General features: G+C 44.0%; 2 protein-coding genes across 7 annotated transcripts in view; one reads left to right on the top strand and one right to left on the bottom strand.

Moving 5' to 3' along the window:
• The window catches only part of UBE2E1 (ubiquitin conjugating enzyme E2 E1), a 45,579-nt gene extending 43,062 nt beyond the window's left edge, over window positions 1-2,517 (top strand). For 2 of the 5 annotated variants that reach the window (XM_054057613.1, XM_054057617.1), the window contains exons 6-7: window positions 581-728; window positions 1,687-2,507. In XM_054057613.1, the coding sequence (XP_053913588.1) occupies window positions 581-728; window positions 1,687-1,784 (246 nt within the window). In that variant the 3' untranslated portion in view covers window positions 1,785-2,507. Of the gene's footprint in view, window positions 1-580; window positions 729-1,686 lie in introns of all 5 variants that reach the window. The other 3 variants (XM_054057615.1, XM_054057616.1, XM_054057612.1) reach the window with 2 other exon arrangements.
• A 2,500-nt stretch (window positions 2,518-5,017) lies between these two features.
• Window positions 5,018-18,881, bottom strand: NKIRAS1 (NFKB inhibitor interacting Ras like 1). Of its 2 annotated transcripts, XM_054057618.1 has the most exons (5): window positions 18,841-18,861; window positions 18,090-18,183; window positions 17,160-17,286; window positions 9,866-10,107; window positions 5,018-6,803 (listed from the first exon to the last, which is right to left on the bottom strand). In XM_054057618.1, the coding sequence occupies exons 3-5, from the start codon at window positions 17,251-17,253 to the stop codon at window positions 6,564-6,566; spliced, it is 576 nt and encodes a 191-aa protein (XP_053913593.1). In that variant the 5' UTR covers window positions 17,254-17,286; window positions 18,090-18,183; window positions 18,841-18,861; the 3' UTR covers window positions 5,018-6,563. The 2 variants fall into 2 exon arrangements, with proteins under 2 accessions (XP_053913593.1, XP_009568629.1); XM_009570334.2 differs by lacking the exon at window positions 18,090-18,183 and having other exon boundaries at window positions 5,021-6,803; window positions 18,841-18,881.
• Between the last annotated feature and the right edge of the window lie 68 nt (window positions 18,882-18,949).

Below are 18,949 nucleotides of genomic sequence, written 5' to 3'. Positions count from 1 at the left end.
GCCCTGGCCTGTCCAGGGGATTTTACAAGTCCCTGGGATCCTGGCAGGAGAAAAATGCTACTGTAAAATCCCCAGGCTTCTTTGCTGCTGCGAGCAAATAGGTAATAAATAAAAATTTAAAACCCCCACAACTTGGGTTTCACAGTGACTATAAGCAGCCAGGGTTGGAAAGCTGGACGTTGTTTGGCGGGGAGATGGTGGATACGTTGTCAGCTGTGCTGAGGCTGCAGCAATTCATTCCATGGCTCTGATAAGCCACCCACGTTCTGCATTTTGGTTCCTTTTCCATCAGATGTGCTGTCACTGGTCAAGGTGCATTTAACACCCTTCAGGTACACTGGGATGGGCTGGAAACGGTGCTGCCAGCCTTGTGCTCGTGGGACGCATTTATTATTTTGGTTTAAAACTAGGCTTTTCTGATTTTCCTCCATCATCAAAGCTGAGCTCGGGTCTTATCTGTTTTTTCACCCTGGAACTGCCGGTGGGAAGCAGCTCTTCAGTGCAAGGCAGCTGCGGGGTGCGCTCCCTCCAGCGGCCGCCAGAGGGCACCCCAGCCCACCAGCGATGTCTGTTCTTGCAGGTAACGTTTCGGACAAGAATCTACCACTGTAACATTAACAGCCAAGGCGTCATCTGCCTGGACATTTTAAAAGACAACTGGAGCCCAGCATTAACCATCTCTAAAGTTCTCCTCTCCATCTGCTCCCTCCTCACAGACTGCAACCCGGGTAAGTCCCCTGCGTGGCCACAAAGTCCACCTGCCACCTTGCATCCCACCTGGCACCCAGATAACCTTTTTCTCATCTCATCGTGTTGGCTTGGCCAGCACGGCTTTGGCGTCTAGCGTAGCATGTTTCCCTCTCCAGGGCAGGTGGAGGTGATGCACCCTACCTGCCTGCTGTTCACTGCTCCTCAGGCTGACCCGAGAGGAAAGTGGCGGTCCTCCTCCAGCACATGAAATCTTCCCCTTCCAAACCAACTCTGGTTTTGGGTTAAACACTCTTAGCTGGTCTGTAGGACTGTGGCAATTCAGTAAAGGAGCTAGAAGAGCCACAAATGCCATTCTGAAAACAAGGGAATTATTAATCTTTTGCTTTTCATCATCCATTTAAAACCAGTGACTACAAGTAGTCATCACTGCTTCTCTAACTCACCTGTAATCCACTCACCAGTTAAGAGGAATATGTCTTGGCTTCCAAAGTCAGTTTTACAGGTTTTATTTCTATATGCATGTAAAGATGGGAGAAACACCAGATTTCACACTATATTGTGTATAATAAAAATAAACCTGTTGGAAAAGTAAAAGCTCTCCTTGAGATCTGACCTTTCCTAGAAGGCGGGTTTATCTTGATACAAACACACTGTGAGTGTGGGCTAAAATAAACCTGAAATGCATGAATCAGTGGAAGTCCTTGATAATCAAAAATATGACTATTGGATTGTTGTCTTTTAAACTCCTTAAAATTTTAATTGGCATTTTGCTCTTTATTAAGTAATAGATTAGTGCATCACCATAAATACACACAAATCAATGAAGATACAGACCATCAGTTCAGTATATTTAGATTGTTGCAATGTACTTTTCCTGTGTGATTTCCTTGTATTGAACTCAGGCTTCAGCTTTATTTTTAAATTTTTATTTGGTGACTTTTCTGAAATAAGTGGGTTGCCTTTTTGTCTTTTCAGCTGATCCCCTGGTTGGAAGTATTGCCACTCAGTATATGACTAACAGAGCAGAGCATGACAGAATGGCCAGACAGTGGACCAAAAGATATGCTACATAAGTTGGATTTTCGTCAAACTCTTACATTATTCGTCTGTGATGGAAAGAGCTGCTTATGATTTTGAAAGGGGTGGGGGGAGGGAGGGTGCTGGTAAAGAGTAGGGTATTTCTATAACAGATTTTATTCAGTCTTTTATTTCCTAAGATTTTGTTGTTGTAACTTAAGGTATCTTGCTACAGTAGACAGCTAGGATTGGGAATAGCATATTTTAAGACTGTAATTAGTTCAGCAATATTAGCTCACGTATAGTACCGAGAAGAATGTAAACTTCTTAGACTTCTTTGGTTTTCAGTTTGCTTGCAATATGTAAAAGATTAAAACAGCTTAATTTTGTACAGGTACATATGTTGACATTTATGTAAAAGTCCTTTCAAGACTCTACACACTGTTTTTGCTTTTTGTTTTGGTTTGGTTTGGGGGATATTCTGGGTTGGGTTTCTTGGTTTGTTCTTTTTTTGTAAAAAGATGTTGGGATTCTTTTCCCCTATGGAGGGCACATCGGTATTTAACAAATCCTTTTTAAAGTCTGTCATCTCATGATCTGTGATACGGAGAGGTGGATATATGGCCTCATATATGAAATGAGAAGTAGTTAATGTATTATTTTATAAGCCAATCTATCTTTGTGAAAAGAATAAAGGGTTTAATCAGGACTTATGGTAACCTGTAGTGAAATACCTTAAGCTGTTTAACTGTAAGGCGTGGAGTAGGAGTCACTCAGTGGATTGGTTGTATGTTGTGGGCTACTTAAGTCTGCATTTGTTACTGTGCTAATAAAAAGATGTTTAAAAAAAAAAAGAAGAAGAAAAGATTTCTGCTTAGTGCCATGCTTCGTCATTTTGCCAGAACAGTGTTTCCCAGTATGCTTTGAGGATGACACTATGGCTAAGGACAAGAGAGTTCCGCAGGTGAGGGCACTGACTGCTTCTATTTTGAGAAGACACTTCTAGACAAGCTACAATGAATAGCAGCTAAGACTTGTTCAGCTGTTTCCTATAGAAGTGCTATGCAGGGACTTTTAAGCTTAAGTTTTTGCAGCTTTGGCTTTTCAGGACTGGCACATTAGTTGAAAGTACAACTGGAAAAGTGTAAGAGACCTGAAAGAGAAATCGGCAGGAGGCATAAGGAGGAAGAGAGTATCTTCATGGTTTTCTGATGGAGTGATCTATTCCCAGTCAGAAAAGGAGAAGGAATTGTGTCTGGGTGAGCTAGCAGAAGACACCTTAAAGGAGAGTAAAGGAGACTTAATCTGTAGATCCTTTAACTCCCTACAAAGATTATCTCCTAGAGACATGGTGTTTACGCTGAAGTGTGTAGCAACAAGGTAGTTAATTGTGGATATGGCATTTTTGACCACTCCCTTAAGGTAAAGGCCGGAAGTACAGATTAATTTTCACATGGCAAGTACTTTACCTTACGACATTCTTGTGAGTGCTGTGTGGTCATTTACGCTGTCAGATTTGTTTCAGTAATTTAAAATAAATAGATTAAAAATAGATTTAAATAATAGATAATAAATAGATTTAAATAAATAATAAATAGATTTTAAATACATTTGATTTATATACTTCTGTTCCTATCTAACAAATCAAATCTAACTTGGTCCAAAGTAATCTGTTAATTCAAAGGTACCCTTCCTTTGCTGGGTGATTGTGGGTAATAGTATGTTAGCTCATCTGCTAAACTGAGTTCTTTTGAGACAACATACGTTTTGGTATATCAGCTCCCTCAGCCATTTGGCTCAGCCTAGGAAAATTATTGTTATAGCTACATCATACCAGGAACATCTCTGTTAATCCTTTCCTCCTCCCCTCTACTGAGTGAGAAGGTAAATGGATTAATCTGAGTAGGTTTTTGTCAGCTCCTTGCTTCGTGCTACCAGGACGTGCCAAATTAACTGTCCGCAGGGAGGGAGCTGTTTTGGGGTCACTGATCTGCACAGCATATATTCAGCAGGACAGATATTTAAGAGGAGCAGAGAGAGATGGTTCAATATATTAACTTTCTCCTTTTTTTATATTAATTTTACTACATTATCTTCTGAAGGGACTGTAGCTCTGTAGTAGGTAAATGATACCGGTGACCTAGGACAGGTTTTGAGTCAGTGGAACAGTAAGAACAAAACACGTGTCCTGCCCTTTAGCTACTATGTTACTCTGTACTTTACATATTAACCCTATGTAAAACTGTACTGCAGTGAGTTTAATTTCGACTCAGTACCAGCCACTGTGTGTAGATTGTTTACAGAGGAGACACTAAATTTTCCATCATTTGTCAATAAAGGATTACGGTATTTAGGAAAGGCGGTTAATTTGAGTGCCTAAAAAACCATCAGAATAAGCTTATGAAAGAAAGCAGTGAGTGGAAGTTGCTTATGTGACAACCCAAAATTATCTAAACTTATGTCTAACAAATTTAACCAAATAAAAGATAACGTGTTTGCTTTTACGTAACCTGTTTGGAAAAATGGCCTTAGTCATTCAGAAGATCCCTTTCCATCTTGCCTGTCTTAAAACATTGTCAAGTCCTGAGTGTAAAGGGGAGCGATTGAGCAAGCTGATACCACAGGACATGGCTCTGACAGCCTATAGGTGACGTCAGTCTTGGCAGTGGAATTGGCACGGAGTCTGCGGGGTGCAGAACTGGACAGGAACTGCTCATCTCCGTTCCTTCCATCTCCATGCATTTTAAATTAATTCTGACTTATCAATCTGCACTCCCTTGGCTCAAAGGTCAGCTTCAGTGACAATATGCAGTTAGCAGAAGTCTTTGGTTATTTTGACTGATCCAAAGCTGAAGCAAGTCCCTTCTAGAAGAATGGTTCTGCAGAGATGAAGAGGAGGAATGTAACTAATGCCTTGGTGAGAGATTTCAGCAAGGAGGTGAACTGCTGCTGCTCTGAAGTGACCCCCACTTCCTAAGCACACAGACCAACGAGGAGTCTTCTGGTTAGGGAGAAGCCTTGAGTACACGTGTGTTCAGAAAGAAATGAGTGAGGAGAGAGTGTTGTTCTGCAGCATCACTAGGGACAATGACTATTACTGGCCAGGTTGGGGGAGGTCATGCTATAGTGCTTACTCAGCTGCAGTGTTGCAATGGAAACAATTGTGTGTTTCTAGCAGGGCATTACAAGAGCTTGTTCATTCATAATTGCTTTCTTATCTTACTCCTTGGCCACAGCAATCCAAACTATATTGAGCAAAGCACATAAACAGTTTCATTTACGTTCATTATAAAGGTAGGAATACCGGCTTAATTTTTAGTGAATGGTACAGCTGCTCCAACATTAGTAATGCTGACGGACTTTATTTGTCAGTATTCAGGAAGAGTAATACTATAAGCACACAGCTTAATCATGATCATTAAACACACTTACTACTTAGCAGTTATGGTATGACAGTGCAAATATCACCCGTGGTTTTGCTGACTCACAGTGAAATTCTCAATATTTGTTCAAAACAACATTAGTTTAGTGGAAAATGAGGGAAATGGGTACTTCAGTTCACTCCCCGCTCTTGTCTTCAAATACAAAGAAGAGCTAATAACAGTCAGTATAAAAGGTTGTAAAAGGCCAGAACTGGCCACTCTCTCTGGGAATGGTTGCTCATTCTGTTGCTCTGTATCCAGTTTTGTTTAGTTTACTGACAGACTGACCTAGGACAGCAGATTCTTGCAGCGTGGGTTTACCAGCATAGATAGTCAAATACAGCATATACAGTTGTGCTCCTGCTGTTGGACAGTCTGAGGTCTATTAAGACCAAGACCATTTGTACAGGTATTTCTGGGCATTTGCCATGGGCATGTTCCCAAAAGGCAGCTTCCTACACTCCTTAGCACCCTCTCACAAAGTAGTACAACACTTTGTACTGGCTGCTATCTGCCTGGTAGCTTCATACCGAGGGTGGATTTCTGCAGCATAGCTGTACAGCTGGGAAGAATATTATGCAATGCGCTAAGCAGAGCCTGGGCAGTACCTCCTGCGTACAAAATTCTTCCATATAATTTCTCAGTAAAATTAGCAGCTATATGAATGTGACTGATTTGTACTGGACATACTGGAACAAAACCACATACAGCTATGTTGTCCTTCAGGTTGCAGTTAAATTAATGAGTGCTCTGAGAGCTTTTCTGGTTTGTACAAATAAATTCCTGAGCAGAAAGCACTACTTGCCAGAGTTTGCTGACAAGCTTCACGTCCGGGTAGATCTGTTCTGGTATCTCCCATAAAATTTGGCTTCTCTTTCCTTCCAGACACTAGCAGAACTTCATTGGGTAAATCTGCTGGTAGTTGTTCCTCCTGCCCCAAACTCTTCTGCTACAACACGCTGACCTCAGCTTCCTGCAGCATCAAAAACCCCTGTGGCTCTGTTTAAGGTCAAGGTAAAACGACAGAATTGAATGTTTTATTGCCATAAGTACTATTTGTGCCTGGAGGCTATAGATCTACAGGGGGATTGCTTAACGATAAACTTGTTGATTTGTCCCTCAACATGGCTGTATCCAGGCATACTCAAAGACTCTGCTACAGAGGTATCCACCTGTCTCTCCCACTTCCATAACTCTTGTTGCAAGATAACTCCTCTCATGAAGTGCTATTCAAGGCTTTTACCAGCAGTCACTTTTTCAAGCCAAGTCCATGAGAAGGAAGGATATCTCTTAGACATAAGCTTGCTGAATTTATTGCTGAATGAGATTATTGCTTTAAGTGAAACTGAGAAGCAAATGGCACAGAAAGGACTTGAGCTCTGACCTCGCAGCAGCAGACAATGCTAAGGTAGCTTAGTTATCACAGTTATTCCCTTTGCTCTTCCTTCCAGGCAAGGGGAATGTTGATTTGTTCTGGGACTGGGAGAGTTTGCTAGCTAAGAAGGTAAAGGGCTCAAGCAGTGTCTTGCGATCAGTCACAGTTACTTCCCACAGTCTCACTTTCTCAGCCCTTGCCCACTGTTGTGCCGCTTCAGTTTCCACTTGTCTTTGTTCCAGGAGGTCAGTTTTGTTTCCCAAGACAACAACTGTTACCTATAAACAAAACAAAAGGGTGAGCTTTATACAAAAGGCATCTATCGCTCACAATGCTTTTAAACAGCACACAAGCAGCAACACAGTTCAGACCTGTTCCTTAACTCAGCACTGGCACAAGGTAAGCTGCGTAGTTTGGAAGATCAGGGCCTGGGATTTGCATTAGCCTCATCTACTTGTGGGCTGGGAGCTGGTTTTAACCACAGGATATGCAGGACTTCCCGTCCTCCCTCTGACTGCTTAAAGGAAAACAATACCCAAGAGAGCTGAAGTTAAGTTCTCCCTTTACTTTGCAATTGAGCTGCCTTGGACAAATGATAAGAGAGTGACATCTGAGTAGGTCAGCGTAAGGGATGCTGGAGAGATGAAAAAACGCATAGCGGCAGAGAAAGCCTGGACCCCACAGCTGTGGATTTTGCCCAGCTTGTTTCTTCCCAAACCCCAGCCCACAATATAAATAAAGCAAATGCTGCCCCAAGAGTGGCTGCCGGGCAGGTTAAGCTGTTCAGCCCCTCTCCTGGAGCAGCTGCCTGCCTGCTCCCCGCACGCCCAGTAATCCGCAAGAGGGACCTACGCAGACAGTCTTCTGCCACTGAAAGGGTCAGATAAGCACCAGTGCCACGCTCTTGGTAGCAGTTTCTGTAAGTCTATGCAAACCCTCTGCTGCCAGCTCTCTGCTGGACACTTCTATTCAGTCGACTCTGTGGAGACAACTCTACATGGTGGGTGGGGACTGCTGGTTTCCCATATTCCCAGTTGCCCAGGGCTGAGGAGGATGCTGGAGTGACAGAATGCCGTGACCCTAAGACCTTCAATTTGAAAAATTATGCCCCCACAAAAAAAAAAGAGAACTAAACCCCAACCCAGCGATTGGTGCTGTCTGCATGGAATTGCCCCCATGGGGAGTTGTCCCTTACCTATTTTGATAGCTGTTTGTTAGCTAACTTGAGCAGCATGGCTGTATCAAGTCAGACCCTTAGCTGTAAGCATTAATCAAGTGACCTCTGTATCACAGCTCAGTGAGACAGCTCAGAGGCCTGCCCGGTACTACAGTTCTAGGAAGTGCTGAAGGTAGCCCTGGCCACTTAAACTTACTGCTCCTGCTTATTTGAAGTTAACCATTTTCTAAAAATGTATTACCAGCATCAGCTCCTAGGGGAAACCATGCCTATATTTATAGTTCAAGGTCCTTAGTCAAACTTTTGCTTCATCTCTACACTAGTGGTTTGACATAGATCAAGTGATGAAGTCCTTTCTTGCTGATGATTTGGGGGCTTTGCTGTGCCACACCGGCTTGCTCTTTCCTGTTCATCAGGCTCACTCCACGTTATCTTCTGTTTCTCTCCAGCTGGAGATGTTTGTCCTGTTTCTGTGAGGTCTGAGGCTTCCTTCCTTTTCTATAGCAGCCCAGGGTGTTTGAAAGAATGTTTTGTCCCCTCTGTAAAGGCTTTGAAAGAAGCTATAATCTTCATACACTTTTACCACATGTTCCAACTGAATTTTACCTACAGTTAAGCTCTGTCAGCGCAAGAGAACATAACCTCTATTTAGAACAAAATTGGGCCAGGCTTTAAGGTGGGTGCTGGAGAGTCACCCAGCCAGCAGAGGCAAGGAACCAGCCATCAATGCTTTCTGTCATCTGCCACACAATAAGGGACTGTGCCACTCAACAAGGTGAAGTTCTGACGGCTCAGAAGCACCATGTATGGAGATACATCCCTACTTCAATTAAGGATGCATTCTAATGGAGCCCAAACTTTGAGTCTACTGATGCTATGTTAATGCAGGACTCCCGATCCCACTTTCTACACTTCAAAGCCTATTTTATATGGACTAGAAATCACAGGAATAAAACTAATTTATCCAGCTTATTGGTGGCACCGCTCTTTTGACTATGTTATCCTTAGTCAAGATCACAACTTTAAGCTGTCCCAGAAAGATAAACAAATTGTTGTCTGAAATACCTGCATACAACAAGAGAGAAGAGTTCTGGCAGGAAACTTAGAAGACAAGGACACGGATCCTGCTGGGGCTGTGACTCCCTCTCTACATTACAACATGCTGTAAAGCAACTAATGAGGGCCCTCACAAAACACAGCACGTGGGAAAAAATTCCTGCTTGTCCACCTTTCCTTGCCCTGCAGGGGAGTTTTGATTGACTCCCATATCCCTGATATACGTGACAGTCTGCAGGTCATACCAGCCCTACCAGCTAACATACCTCTCCCTGTGACTGCACGTTCAGCCGCTGTCAGACTTGGAGCCAGCCTTCCTCCACCACCATAAGTGCTGCCAGTAATAAACAACTTACATTTTTGGAAAGTCTCTCCCTACCGTTATCCAATTAATTCTTCATGCACTTTTATTTTTTTTTTAACCAGACATTTGGAAAGCTGTAGGCTGAAGACATTTAACAGGCAAAACTACTCAAGAATATAAAGATACTGTAGGAAAAGCCATAATGCTAATGCCACAAGCAAGTTCTATTTGTTTAGCTAAGCTGGAACACTGTCAGCTGAAAACACTAGCTGCTTTCTAAGGGAAAATAGAGCAGTCATTTCACACAATTGAATTGATTCAATATGGTTGTTAAAATACATTAAAGCTGCTTTGCCAATTGACTAATGTCTGGGAGACCCATTGTCAATTACAGTAGTTTGTAAGCTATCAAGTACATGAATACAAAACAAACAAAGATAATGCCCTTCGTTATATTATTCTATGCACTTGACTTCCCGTGTACAATATCTAAAAAAACATATGAACTGCACTGCCGTAGCCCATATGTTTTATTAGTCATAAGTGTCCTGAATAAGCTAACTGAATTTTAGCTGTAGTAGAGGAAGTAAGGAAGGGAAAGAAAGCATTCTTTTGCATCGCATGTGAATTAGGCTTCTCTACCATGAGAAAGCTTTCTTTGGCTGGATTGCTCAAGGTTGTGGGTACATTCATTTTCCTTTGTATATGAGTTTTACAGAAATAAAAAAATCTATGCTTTGCAAACTTAGCTTCCTATCACTAATGCAGGGACAAGCCAAGCGGTTAAGGCACCGTGCATTTACCTCCTTTTTGTCTCTAAAGACATCAATCTCCTTTTTGAGCAGTTCGACTCTTTGGAAAGTTTCGAGGCTGGTCACTGCGTACACAAGGACAAAGCCATCAGCAACAGAGAAATAGTGTTTTGGCAATTCTACGCCCTCCTGCAGACCCCTGGTGTCATAAAGCCGTAACTGTTCTTTCACCCCTCGGTCGGTCTCCACTGATGCCAAATACACATCTTCCATTGTGGCACCCTCTTCCAAGCCTGTATGAAAACAAGTAGGAAAGTTCAACTGGTTTAAGTACAGCACCAATATAAGAATTATTTGCAGTACAGCAGAATTTTAACCACAACAGCTTTCAGTGCATGTTTTCCAGAGTGACTTGACCTAGTCTCAACCTTGCCTGGCATTTCCGTGAACGGCTCTATTCACAGATCACCGCACCAGCTATTTACAATAGCGACACTATGTAAATACAAGCATCCAACATAAGAGCACAGGATTATGCCTGTAAAATTAATCTATACAACATGCACGCTCAGGATAGGATAAGATATATGTCTCTTTCTCCTGGGTTTTCTGAACTCCAGCCACTCAGTGTACGAGCTCTGTGCAAAACATGCTGCAAACAGCCCTGCTCAAACACACCCATTTGGAAGAAAAGGCAAGGAACCCCAGATAGTCAATTACAAACACCTTGAGCCTACTTCTTTGCTTCATACTGAGCTGGATTATACAGCAGAAGCAGGAGCTAAAGGAACAGTTCTGGAAATGAGGGTGTATTAGCAGTACAGCTAATCAAGAAGTGAAATCAAGTCAGAAAGGGAAGGAGATGTTAGCATGCAAGCAAAGTTGCATGCTATATTTACTTGAACACACAGTGAGCTTTTTCCATCCCTTAGGGATTTAAAATGACTCAGATTTCCTAATAGGAGCAAGCCCATTTACTGCAAGGTAAGAGCATGCACAAGGTAACTACCTCTTATACATATATATATATATATATATATGCATATCACCTGCTCCATGGTAGCTATCTGCATACTGGCGCTCCTTGCTTCTTCTTCCCCTGGTAAATGTCAAGTAATTTAAGGCAGTTTACTTTGAACTAATTAAAACAATTTTTTCCCGAGCCAAACCTGAAAACACATATATCGCCTTATCTTTGTGTTCCCCCTGGATGCAGGTGCATAAGGTTACAAGTCCCAATAAACTATGTATCGTGTAGCTAGGCCACTTTCAGAGTTGGTTTTAAGTATTCATATAAAGCCTCTGCAATCCACGTTTTTGCCTCCACTGCACTCCTATATACATGAATTGTTTGCTGTTGCAGAACTACAATAATGAGTCCTGCATTATTCTCTTTGTCTGCCAAAAAAAAAGGATCATATTAGTGCATTGTTTAAGAAAACACGAAGGATTATCTGGCTTGTGAAAATAAGGATTTTGCTATATTCAATGACTATTCAAAATACTTCACATTGACAAACAAGCTAAAGTATTCCACCCACGCTGATGGTTTCCCATGATATATGCAGCATTCCTGTGCACGAAAGTGGCACAAGCTGTTCTTTTTGCCCCTCTCTGTGCTGTCTTCATAGATCAAACCCTTATTAGGTTTGCAACAAATTAATTTATCTTGCATCCAAATATAGCCATGCTAACGTGCAGGAGCAAAACTAAGAGCAGAAGGACAAAACAAAGGTTAATAAACAGAGGAAGCATGAACACATTCTGTGTGGTTGCAGAGTGTGTGACAAGGGCGTTTTTAAAGACAGAAGTAGGTAACAGAGCCCTTTCTGGACATAGCACCGTGTTTTTTCTTGCTGTACCTCATTGTGTTGTACAGACAGGTCAAGGAAATATCTAGAATCAGTAAATACTACTTTGCCAAGAAGGAATGAACCATAAGTATCTAAGTTTTCTTTTTATACAGCAATGAATAATGTTGTACAGGCTTTTATCATCTAAATGCTGCACTGCAATGCAACAGTCTTTAATACATCCACATTCTCCTATGACAGTTTCTTCCTATTGGCATTAAAAGTAGCAGTGAAAATTATGTCTTTTAACATTGTACTTGACAAAGAAGAGGAAAATTTAAGATCTGGGAGTTAGGTCAGCAGAATAGAGCAACAAATTTTGATGGGCGGTGGGGGGTGGGGGTAGGAATGGAATTTACACATCAGTATCAGATTTCAGAGGTGAAATTTCACCTGTGTACATTGGGGGAGGGAGTATATGCAAGTAGATTCCTAAGCAAACACAGATAATTCCTGGACATATCAGTGTCACCTTATTCTAGGTCCTGCTTCCAAAACAGACTGCCTGCTAGCCACTTGCTGGCAACAATATTTGTACTTCTTGTTAGTACCCCCTAACCCACACACTTCCCTAGTCTCCATTCAAACATTGCTGAGCAAGTTGTCGTGCAAGCCACAGAACTAGTCAGGAAAGCCCAGTGTCCTAGGAAGGTGTCTGACACCATCCCATCCTCTGTGTCACAAGGATCCTGTGCTTCTCCTTTGCTTCACTGGCATCGCCAGGCATCCTCCCACCCTCACTGCCTGGATCAGCAGGGACAGCTTGTGCTGGGGAGTTACTGCCCTGTAGACTGATGCCAGTTCAAGTAGGATTTCCTTGGAGGAAAGCACTGTTGTGGGCCTTTTCTCACTCTCCTGCTACCACTTTTTCTAAATTTACAGAAACATATTTTGAGATATCTACTGCTATGACACAGATGAACGGGCAGATGGAACCAGCTTTCAGGTTCAGAAGCTATGGGGGAAAGGGGAACTGACAAGACAGTGAACGAGCTTTTGGTTTCTTTGGAAACTGAAGATGAAAAACAGGGAGGGTAAGGAGGAATAGATATGACACCGATGCCATTCTCTAGCATCTACTTAGCTAGAGCAAGTCTTGGGAGAGGCAGAAAGGTCTTTGTCTATGTTACCCACTGCTGCCACAAAGGAACTGCTTAGCGGAAGCCCCAGTCATAAATAGGGTGGTGTTTCAACCCCTGGTGGTTTCTCAATAAGGAAAAGAAAAGACTCAATATACTAATGAGTACTGCACAATCGGGCTAGACAAGGCAGAGACATTGCAAACACCAAAATAAAGCAAAATTTCAAGATGGATAGGATTTCAGAAGTTCCCAAGTGGCTCTTAAACATAAATGCAGTGCAAATTTTGTGTCTTCTTGAGTATCTTTGAAGGTCTCCTAACGTCTCCCTCTCTCTTTCAGCTGGAATTTAGCAAAGACCTCACAAAATTTGCTATTCTTTGTATTTGTAACTGCAGGATGACAGGCTTTGCTTACTTAGATCTCAAATGACAGCATGTGAGAAGATCCCTGACTCTGAGAAGAGCAGGACGAGCCTCAACAGGAGCTCGTCTGTTTAGATGTACCTGCTAGTTAAGTACTGGTCACACCAACCAGTAGCTATGGTTGTGACCCTCAGTTGCATACATTCACCTCCATTTCCTGCTATTTCTAAATTGCGAAGCTGACTGCTGTTCTACCAGGAGGCAGTTTTGATAAGAAAGAAAGACGTAAGAATGCATAATTCGGTTAATTAGCCTCCACATCTTTGGAGCTGTGAAAGCCAAAACTCAAAATCCTTCCAGCTGAGACTAAGGGAGACAAATTCTCTTGCTATAAGTTCTACCACAGTAATGTATGGTGTTTTTATTCCTGGCTAGTAAGATGATTTGAAGTAGCTGTTTATGAATAACCTCTCCGTACCAGCTATTCACACAGCCAGGAGGCAGAGATGAGGAAAATTGTGCTTTCTACAGGGAGAATTCTCATCTCCTCCTGTTGAGATAATAAGCTTTAACATAGGCTGAGGGGCAAGAGATATTTTAAAAGCAGAAGAAAGACTTTTTCTGCACCATCAATGAACAGGGACACTGCTTAAGCAAAAATACTTATCCTCCTTACAGACATCTCCCGTGCCAGAGTTAAGCCAGCAACTCTCCTGTTAGCCCTCTCAAGAGAGCTCAGGCCAAGCAGTGCCAGTTACCAGAGGCATGTAGTAGGACAATCTTCTGCCCATCATGGACCCATTTCATGACTGAGGAGAAAAGAGTGGCTCCTCTTTCTTCAGGAGTGCAAGAGAAGATGGAGGATTTAGACAAACACTGAAGTCACAAAAAGAGAGATCGTCCAAGGTAGTCAGCAACCATGTAGGCATGTGCAAGCCTTAACAACTATTTGGCTGGAGCTATGGCAATATAGTGCCTACATGACTCAAAAGCTAAATCTGCACCCATTTCATACATCTGTTTTCAGGTTTTGTCTGATTCCTTGTATATTACTTTAGCCAGAGAGGCCGTCATGCAATGTGTATATTACTTTGTGTGCCCCTGACAGCATCTCTCATCTTTTTGTCCTCTGCCTTCTCACCTTAGGACCCAAGGCAAACAGCCCCTCTTGCAGTTTTAAGGCCTAGCACAAAGCCCGCTACCACACATTGACATTCACATGTTCCAGGAAAAGATATTTTCCTTTTTGGGGGTATTCATTCACATGTTCCAGGAAAAGATATTTTCCTTTTTGGGGGTATTCCTCTCTTCTGAGTACTTTTGCTTTGACCTCAAGCAATCTTAGTGCCTTTGCAAGAATGCTAGCCACCCACCAGGTAAGTCCACTTAGGGACTGCATCTGTGACAAGCCAGGGAGAGCTGAAAGTGCACATTTTTCTAAGAAAAGAAACACAGTGCAATTGGGTTTACAGCACCATTATCAAGCACACAGCCAGGAGCATGGGCTTAAAGCCAAGGGCTTTATATAGCAGCGTGAAACCTCCAAGGACACTTCTCTGTGCCACCACTCCTTTTTACAGGAAAGTCAACAGCAGGCACGTCAGCACTGACATAGACTCATTGCTGATTTACAGCCAGGAGGAGACTCCCATGTCAGTGGCTGGGACACCCTGGAGGATCACGCCAGACCTTCTGCTCTGAGCCTATGACCAAGTCTGAGCATGCCTCTTATGGAGAAGGATGCAGATGCTGTCAGGAATGGAGAGACTTCATGCATTGTCTCAGCAGTCCTCCCCATGGCTCCCTGGCCCTTGGACCGGCCACAGTGCTCCGCCTAACGTCAGTCAGGAAGCACAGGTTTTGAAACAGCTTGTGTCTGTGTTGCCATACCCGGTGAGCTGCCTTGCTGGTTGGCTCTGAACAGATGGGCTTTCAGCAAACACACTAGTCCTTTTTGCTTCCTGCCAAAAAGGCCAGCATCCAAGATGTACAAGTCAGCTTTCTGGAGTTCGCGGCTTTAGGAAACGAGGACCAAGATTCAGTAATCACGTTTTAAGCGCGGAGTGTCCGGCCCTGCCATGGCAGCACCAGCAACGGGGCTGTGCAGTTTAAAACAGCTGAGCTAAGGAGCAATCAAAGACTGTCCATTGCTCAAATTCTGTCCCAGTGAGACCCTCACCATGATGTCCTGCCTTGACTGTTCTAGTGTTAATTCAATACAGATTGGAACAGTAGTTAAAGATCTTCTGGGAACCAGCCCATACTTCATTTTCACCAGCCCATACTTCAGACACATCTGCCAGAACAGCCTGTGTGCTGAGGAAGAGGCAGGGAGGATGATGACCACTCAGCGGGACTGCCAGAAAGACCAACATATCTGTTCACTTCAAAGAATGTGCCTGATAGCACATGCGGGTGCCACAGTTGTTTGTCCTTTGGGGCTGCAGTGGCTCCATATGAGCCCTCACCTTACTCCGATCTTGCCTCTGCTACTTGCCTTTCTCTCTGGATGTCTTAAGATTTGACCAAAATAATTAAAAATGTGAGGCTGCCTTCTTCCTCCTCCCCCTACACTCACCCTCCACTATCAGCTGCTCCCTCCCTTTCTGTTAATTCCAAAAAATTAGAGCAGACCTGTGAGAAACGAAAACTGATCTTTTTTTTTTCTTTTATTTGGGCGAGTGGGGGTGGAATCTGTGTCGCAGAATGACTGAGCTGGAGCATAGCATTCAGGAGTGATGGAGGGACACCTGCAGCTAAACCCCAGGCATGGGGCCCCGCTTGGGTTATGTCAGCCAGTATGCATGACGTTGTATAATCGTGTACATGTCTGGCTCCATAAATAGCTCCTCCGATCAGCAACACCCAAATATCCTTCCTGCCTGGGTCGTTAATAGGAGCTTGGGGCAGGATGTAATGCGGGGCAGTATGATTTAAGCAACGTGGCCCTGCTCGTGCTGCTCAAGTGTCTCTGACAATCAACCAGCCCAGCAGAGAGTCAGGTCTGCAGAAAAGGCGAAAACCTTCAGCGTGTAGATTTTGCAACCTTCATGCTGAAAGCTACACAGGGCTAGGTGCATAGGGCTCGGTAGAATGCTGGAAACAGATGTTGCTGCAACATTAGAGGAAATCCTCCTTTTATACAAGGGTATTAGCACACAGTTCTGTACCACGCTTTGCCAGCAAATTCTTCCCATCCACACATTTTAAAGGCACAGTGCCTGCAATGCACCATTCTAGAAATCCTAGTGTTTACCCACCCCAACATTTAATGTACCAGCCCAAGGAAAAGATACAAATGGACTAGACATCTGCCAAAGCCCTGAAATTCACCCCTGCTGCCACCCCTTGTTTCTAGGTGAGGCAGGAATAACTCACTAGCTTGCTGATCATTGACCTTCCTCACAAAGCCAAGTCATATGGAAACAGAGGGAAACAAGCCGGCTTTGCCTTCTTTCCCTTTCTGTTGTGTACAAGTCTCAGACATCCCATCCTCCTGTCTCAAGTCCATTTTCCATGGGAGGATTTCTCTGAGATCTGCAAAGCTTGGCCCTTGAAGTTCAGCACAGAATGTGGGATCTAAAGTACAGCTGTTTTTTTTTCCCCAGCACGTTGATTAAATATTATCCAAAGCAAGTCAAAATAAAGATTTTAGTAGACAGAACAAAAGCCTGAACAGTCTGTCCACTCACCACATGATATCTGTTTATTTTTAAGGCATCTATAGCACCTTTTGGAGAATGAGATATTTTGCATGTAAACAGGCAGAAAGCACATCACCTACTTTCTATGTTTGTTTCTTTTTAATCATTCATGTGTTTTATAACTGGGAACATCACAGGAAGAGTTCTTTTCCAAGCCTCTTTTTAAAATTGGTAAGTAAGAGACTACGAATGTCAAGAACTGCCCAGAGATGCAACAAAACCACATTAATTTCCTTGTTCACCTCAGTGCAGTTTGTGGTCCTCAGTTACGGCTTTTTGGGGGCAACACAGTCTGGAAAAGGAAACAATTTTTTTAAAAAAAACAACACATAAAAATATCTCACCGACAGTATGCTTTCCATAGAGAAGCTGCTCCAAAATCGCAGTCTTTCCCACTGAGGCCATTCCGCAAACCACCACCTTGTAGCCCTTTCCCATCTTTCCCGAGAAGGCAGAGTCAGCAGGCGAACACTGTGCAAACACAGAAGCCTGTTAGCCCAGTGTGGCGGCAGAGCTCAGCACCAGACAGAAGCAAAACCCCTGAAAGGTGAGAGGCAAAAACGCGAAGCAGTGGGTGCCTCAGAGAAACAGCTCACTCCCAGGCGCTCAACAGAGACTGATATTTTTAGGACTAGAGTTTCCTCCCACAGCGTGTTTTAAGGTTTTAGGCTGCTGCCATGGGTGCTGATGCTTGGCTGCAGCCTCAACACTCATTCTGTTGGGCTCAGGGAAACTGTTTGCAAGCACTGAAGTGTGTAAACACTCTGGGGCAGGGGCTGTGCTTGTTGGCGTGTGTGTACACTGCAAGATTTGTGTTATCAGGCTTTGTGGTTTTGATGTGGGCTTGATGTGGGCATCCTGATCCAGTGGGATATCCCTGCCCATGGCAAGGGGGTTGGAACTAGATGATCTTTAAGGTCCCTTCCAGCCCAAACTATTCCATGATTCTATGGTATCTGCAGGTATCAGGATGGCTTCTGGAAATGCAAGAGGGCAGTGGTTCCTTCCCTTTTATTTCATGCACAAAAAGTTTCTGGCTTTTACAGTCTAGGAAGCGTAAAATAGGAGCGTTGAGGCAGAAGCATAGAAAGCAACTGCGAAAGCAGGTTTTTTGGACCATTTTAAATCAGTTTGGGTGGGTGGGGGCAGGTTTTAGCAGGAGGCCTCCAGAAGCCAAGGTCAGTTCCCTCTGCAAGCCACCATGGCAGGGCAGCAGGCCCGAGCCCTCAGGTTGCTGTTTGCAGCAATCTGCCATGGAGAGAGCTGAAAGGTACCTTCTCAGGAACAGGAGAGGCTGGCCTTGTCCTGTTTCAGTTCCAGTTTAACTGGGTAATGCTTCAGAAGCCGGGATATTCTGGAAAGCACACACTGAAAACCAGAAAGGTCACCCTGCAGCTGCAAGGAGGCAAAGCCTAATTCCAGTTTTGATTCCCCAGCAGGGCTCCACACCTCCCAGCAGCGCACTGGGGATGCTGCTGGGAGCCAGGAAGGGGGACAACAGGCTGCTAAGCACCGGCTCCCACAAATTCACCTCTATGGGTGCAGAGGGGAGGCACAGAAATGCTGTGGCTCCTGCGCAGGGCCGTATGCCGGACGGATATGAGCAGCTGGGGCTGGGATTCAAGAATGCAAGGATTCTTGGCACCAAGGATCCAAGGATAAAGCCGGGACCTCAGCCACAGCACATGCTGCCGATGTGCTGGGCAGCCCCCCTGGAAGCACCCCCAGCACTTGGGGACTGCCTGCCCTTCCCCTACAAGGCTTTAGGGTTGTTTTTAGGACTTTTTAAGGACTCTTAGAGGTTATGATTTTTTTTTTTTTTAATTATTATTGTTAGTTTTCTTTTTTTTTTTTTAAGGGGTCTTTTCAGGATTTCCCTCAAAGAAGATTTTTTTTTAGGTCAAAGTAACCCATCCTGCCCCCACTCCCCAGTCCCTAGCTAGTTTGGGGGGGGCGGGGTGTGTGTGAGGGTGGATGCTCCCGCCCCGCGCGCCCCCCGCCTCCCCGCCCCGCGCGCGCCAGCACCTGGGCAGAGGTTCCCACGACGCCCCATTGAGCAGCGCCGAGCCCCGCCCCCTCGTGCCCATTGGGGAACAACGTCTCCCTCCCCCAGGACTACATTTCCCATGAAGCA

The sequence above is a fragment of the Cuculus canorus genome, chromosome 2, assembly GCF_017976375.1.
Source record: "Cuculus canorus isolate bCucCan1 chromosome 2, bCucCan1.pri, whole genome shotgun sequence".
Lineage (NCBI taxonomy): Eukaryota > Metazoa > Chordata > Aves > Cuculiformes > Cuculidae > Cuculus > Cuculus canorus.
Note: the sequence above shows the minus strand (reverse complement) of the source record. Positions and strands in the feature narration are given on the sequence as shown.